Genomic DNA, 6,000 nt, shown 5'->3' with positions numbered 1-6,000 from the left:
ATAATGGCTGGTAGGGTAGGAGAGATGGTAGTACAGTGCACTTCCGATAATTTGCGGTAATTAATGCATGCACTTCCGTGAATTATTGAAAACCGCGGATTATCCACAGTCATTTTTAAGCCTGGTAAAAACAAAACCACAGGTTAAAATAATGAAATGTATTTTATGAACAAGCAGAAAATAATTATAACACTTCACACTGTATTGTAAGACACACTAGAGAAAAATTACAAAATGCCATGTGGATTTCCTTTTGCTTCTACATGTCTCTCACTGTTGTTTTACCCACACCAAACTCGCAGGCTAACTTTGATGACGCCTCGCCTTTCTCCATTCTTTCTATAATTTTCAGTTTTTCACTGACGGTTAACCTTTTATATTTCATTTTTTGACCACTCATATTGAAAACTCTTACTACTGACTTATTCAAAACTTTGAAAAGACTTCCGCACTCCATTCACACTTCTCAAGTACAGTAGCCTACAATAAACTCGCTGCCGACGCACCTACCCTTCACTTGACTTACAGTTCAGCGACCTTGGGCTGTGGGGAAAGGGAGGGTAAATTCCGAGTGCATTCTTCTTTCACTGTCCCTGCTTCCAAAATTACAGTAATCTATGCTGTGCCACGCGCAGCAACATGCTCGAATGTTTCCAAGTTTGCAGCATTCTGGCAGCAGTGTGCATATAGGCCTACTGCTACCTCGTAGAGAAACGAAGTCCAGTCTCCTCAAATACCAATGATTTTGTCTCCACGCATCACATTAAAATTCTTTTAAAGTAGGCAGAGTTAATTTTACTCAGCGTGATGGTTAGTGGGTGTAACAATTAATACTTTAAAAAATAACTCTCCGAGACCTGCGAATTATCCGCACGTGAATTATCGGGAGTGCACTGTATATAATTTTTGATCACCAGACTGCGTGCCATGAATGAATGAATGAATGAATGAAATGAATGAATAAATTAATTAATTAATTAATTAGCCGTGTGAATCCCCTCCTGCAATGCACAGACAGTGCTCAGTTTATGCGATGGGGGAGAGAGTGGCCGAGGCCAACGCACAGGAGGAGTGTGGGTTTTACCATTAACTGAAATGTTGCACTTGAAAGATTTAAAGCAATTATTTTTTTCTCTCAATTCCTTTTTTTCCCGATTATGTTTTTGTCTGATAATACTCGAAAATGAACGGGAGTGGGGTGTTATAGGCGAGTAAAGACAGCATCAGATGTAAAATGAGATTCCTTATTAACCTAATTCACAATATCACTCACTGCAAGCCATAGACACATTACAAATACATACTAGTACAGTCTGTGCCTTACTTTCTATATGAAAGTTATTCCTCCACATAACTCAAAATTATTATTTTTTTTAAACCATCTTGTCTAATGAGGGCAGTATGAAATTTTTCTTACTTCAAACTCATTGTCCCGTAGGTAGCAGGTGATCTGTGGCTCACAAACAGTGATTAGGAAGTCGAGTCCTTGGTTTGCCCACCTAGGCCTAGTTCCTTTCCCTCGTTCACAGCGTTCCTTCACGAACATCATCCACTGATGAGCAAAACTGATGAGGCCCAGAGATAACTTACAACGAGCTCCACCAGTTACAATACGTCCAATTTCTTTGTGATACTGGAAAACAAAGGAAGGTGCTCAATAATATACAAGGAAAAGTAAAGTTATAAGAACTGCAATGTGGTCACACACTATACAGTCGAAACTGGTTAAGACATCCCTCTCTAGCGCATTTCCCTGTGTATTACGTCATTATTCCAAAGTCCCAGTCCAACCTGGATAGCACATTTACAACACTCTTTACTACGTTCGTAACTCCCACCATAAGAAATTTATTTCAGTGTTCCAGCCAAGTTGCGCCAGTAACGACTGGCCTGGGTGACGACTTTGTAGAAAACTTAATTTGTATAGACAAGAAATGTGTTTTTCCACCAATCAATACATGATTTATAATATATAGATTACACTAGTACCGGTTTCGGCCCTTAACGGCCATCATCAGCTAATACACGATTAGTTTCCAGCCTTTAGACAAATCACAAGTTGTTATTGTGTTAGACATCTGGATGTCTAATGGAGGATGAAAATGCAGTATACAGTGACATGAAGTTAAAATATCTGTGGTCAAAGGTAAAAAGTTACAATAAGTTAGGACATGAGTATACAGAACACATTAAAACATATGGGCCACAATATAAAACACTTAAAAAGTTTTAACACATTAAAATGCTTATTAAAAGTTCATGTTGCTTAGATTCCATTCTTCTATCTTCTGTGTGGTTCCTTTGCTTCTATGTCATGTTGGTTTAGCTGTGTGAGGTTATGTTCGAGAATGTTCTGAGGCTGGTATGTGTCATGTTGGTATGAACCTTCGTCATGAAAAAGTTTTGTGTTATATGATCCAACTGTGATGTACTCCAGTAAATTTTAATATAATAAACTGCAGGTCTTGAGTTTGAATTTAGAAGCTGTTGGTGGCAACACCTCGTCTATGTTCGTTTGTGGTGTAGTCTGTAAAGATAAGCTAATATAAGTATAGTGTATGTATGAAGGAATGCCTGGTGTGTATATGGAAAGAGTACTTACTATTGTTGTTGTGGAGGTCTTGTACCAATATGTCTGAAGGCTTGCTGTGTTCTACTACTAGTGCATCTGGGGCTCATGTTAGCTGTGGAGGGGGATGTAGGTGGAGGGGAAGAAGGAGTGACTATTGGAGAAGTTGGGGCGGGGTCAGGCTTGTGATTCGTTGGTTTTTTAGAGCGTGTGTTTACTATTTTGAGGTAATCGTTCTTTAATGCCGGAATGGCTTTATCAAAAATGATGCTGGTTTTCTCTGTAATATCGTTAATGTTATGATTAGGATTAGCGTATTGGTCCAAAGAAATACAGAAATCTTCGGTTATGTTGAGCAGGGGGCCCTTAGAGTTTATGTTTAGTATCATCATATCGTTATTGATGTCTGTGAAGCTATGCTTAGATTCTTCTACATGTTGGCCTATTGATGAGAAATGGTTATGTTTTACTGCATTTATATGTTCATAATAGAGGATGGTGAAGTTTCTGCCTGTACGTCCAATATAACTTGTGTCACAGTTGTTACATTTGATACGGTAGACACCTGATTGGTTATATTTGTTATTATTATTGACTGTTTTAGTGTTATGTATAATGTTGGTGCTGTTGTGTGTGGTTTTGAATGCTATTTTCATGTTGTGCTTCTGGAAAATATTAGTTATGGTATATATATGGGTGTTGTTAAAGGTAAATAGGGCATAATCTTTCTTGCGTTTGGCTGTTTTAGTTAATTTAGTTTTAGGTTGGGATTTTATTTTGTGAATGATTTTGTTGACCATTTCTTTGCTATATCCGTTATGTTTAGCTATGTCATGGATTAATTTCAATTCATTATTTTGGTCTTCTACTGTCATTGGGATGTTAAAAGCTCTATATATCATACTATAATAGGCTGCTCTTTTGTGTGTATTGGGATGAATGGAGTCATTTTTTATGGTATTTAAGGTGTGTGTATGTGGGTTTCCTGTAGATCTTGTAAGATAAGTGGTTGTCATGTCTGGTTATTGTCAAGTCTTTTAGTGTACGGTTATTTTCGGTTTCTTTAGTGAATTTAATTTGGGGGTCTAAAGTGTTAAGTTTATCTAGTATAGTTTGTGCGTCAGTGGATCTATTACCTATAATTACGAAGATATCGTCAACAAATCTGCACCAAAAATGTATATTATCTATTTTATTAATTGACATGTGTTCTAAGTAATCTACATATATTTCTGCTAATATTCCGGAGGCAGGAGACCCCATAGGTAGGCCTTGTTGCTGATATATGGTGTCGTGAAATCTGAAAATGTTATTGTTTATGGCAAATTCAAGTAAATTTATGAATTTGTTTATTTCTAAGGTGCTCAAGTTGCTATGTTTTTTTAAAATTAGATTCTATTATTTTGATTGTTTGTTTAACAGGAATGTTAGGGTACATGTTTGTTATGTCAAATGAAGCAAGGATATGGTGTTGTTCGATCTTTAGTTCTTTGGTTCTGTTGCAAAACTCTATTGAGTTTTGTATTGTTTTATAATGCTTTTTTAAAATTTTTTTGATGAATTGCAATAATTTATAGGTTGGACTGGCTCTATTGTTTATAATTGGTCTCATGGGTACATCATCTTTGTGAATTTTCGGGTAGGCTTTCGCGGATGGTAATTGGGGGTTCATTGTTATAAGTTTAGCAGATTCAGTTTCGGCAAGAAGAAAATGTGTGTTTTTGAGTAAATTTTTAAAATTCCTTTGTATGTTATTGGTTGGATCTCGGCGTTTAATAGAAAAAGTATTGTCTTGAAAGCATTTTTTAGTCTTTGTTATGTATTTATTTTTATCCATAATGACCGTAGTGTTGCCTTTGTCGGCCTTCGTTATTAGTAGATTATTCTGTTTTTTTTTTTTTTTTGAGTTTGTTTAAGTTTGATCTATTGGTGGTATTCGTGTTAAAGTTATTATTGTGAATATCATTGATGTATTGCAGGATCTTTCTAATGATTTTGTGTAACTTCATCTCGTATATCATATGGGATTCTTTGTAAAGCAAGTTCTGTTTCGGTAACGGTAGTTATAATATTCTGGTAGGATGATTCATTACCCCAGTTGTGTTTGGGTCCCTAGCTCAACATATCCGTTTCTACGTCGTCAAATGCGGTTAATGTAAGGTTTTTTATAGGTGGATGGAATTTATGTTGGGAATCCTTGTTAGGAAGAGAGGGATCTTTGTTTTGGATTATGGTTAGTGGTTTTGGTTTACTTTGTTGTTTCAGTGTTTCCAGTTTTTTGTTTAGTGTGTTTTGTTTCTTTATGGCTAAGTCTTCTATTTTATCTCTGGAAATTTGTTGAAAGTAATTCCAATAGCTGTGTGGGAGTTCATGAGAAGCTTTCAGATGTGTTGAATAAAGTTCATTATTGAGGTGTTGTTTCTTACGATATAAGAATTTTATTTCTTCTTTTAACCAAATTTCATTAGTCCTGTTTCGTGTTTTGCGTGTCTGAGCAGTTTGTCTGTGTTTATTATTGTATTTCTGGAGAAATTTCGGTGTTAAGTTGTTTGAAAGGCAATCCTTCAAAAAGGCAATGCTTTTGGTTGCGTTCATTAGTTTGATTATCAAGTTTTGATATTTAAATGCGTTGCGTTTTGCCTGGTTGGCTTCCGTATTATTGTTTATATTTCTTTGGACCAATACGCTAATCCTAATCATAACATTAACGATATTACAGAGAAAACCAGCATCATTTTTGATAAAGCCATTCCGGCATTAAAGAACGATTACCTCAAAATAGTAAACACACGCTCTAAAAAACCAACGAATCACAAGCCTGACCCCGCCCCTACTTCTCCAATAGTCACTCCTTCTTCCCCTCCACCTACATCCCCCTCCACAGCTAACATGAGCCCCAGACGCACTCGTAGTAGAACACAGCAAGCCTTCAGACATATTGGTACAAGACCTCCACAACAACAATAGTAAGTACTCTTTCCATATACACACCAGGCATTCCTTCATACATACATTATACTTATATTAGCTTATCTTTACAGACTACACCACAAACGAACATAGACGAGAGAGGTGTTGCCACCAACAGCTTCTAAATTCAAACTCAAGACCTGCAGTTTATTATATTAAAATTTACTGGAGTACATCACAGTTGGATCATATAACACAAAACTTTTTCATGACGAAGGTTCATACCAACATGACACATACCAGCCTCAGAACATTCTCGAACATAACCTCACACAGCTAAACCAACATGACATAGAAGCAAAGGAACCACACAGAAGATAGAAGAATGGAATCTAAGCAACATGAACTTTTAATAAGCATTTTAATGTGTTAAAACTTTTTAAGTGTTTTATATTGTGGCCCATATGTTTTAATGTGTTCTGTATACTCATGTCCTAGCTTATTGTAACTTTTTACCTTTG

General features: G+C 36.2%; 1 protein-coding gene across 2 annotated transcripts in view; it reads right to left on the bottom strand.

Moving 5' to 3' along the window:
* Mekk1 (mitogen-activated protein kinase kinase kinase 4) overlaps positions 1 to 6,000 on the bottom strand; it is a 258,470-nt gene that overhangs the window by 85,981 nt on the left and 166,489 nt on the right. For both annotated transcript variants that reach the window (XM_067152711.2, XM_067152712.2), the window contains exon 16: positions 1,418 to 1,633. In XM_067152711.2, coding sequence (XP_067008812.2) covers positions 1,418 to 1,633 — 216 coding nt within the window. The remainder of the gene's footprint in view (positions 1 to 1,417; positions 1,634 to 6,000) is intronic.

This window comes from Anabrus simplex, chromosome 8 (genome assembly GCF_040414725.1).
Source record: "Anabrus simplex isolate iqAnaSimp1 chromosome 8, ASM4041472v1, whole genome shotgun sequence".
NCBI classification, from domain to species: Eukaryota; Metazoa; Arthropoda; class Insecta; order Orthoptera; family Tettigoniidae; genus Anabrus; species Anabrus simplex.
The sequence above is the reverse complement of the archived record's forward strand: the minus strand, read 5'-3'. Positions and strand labels throughout refer to the sequence as shown.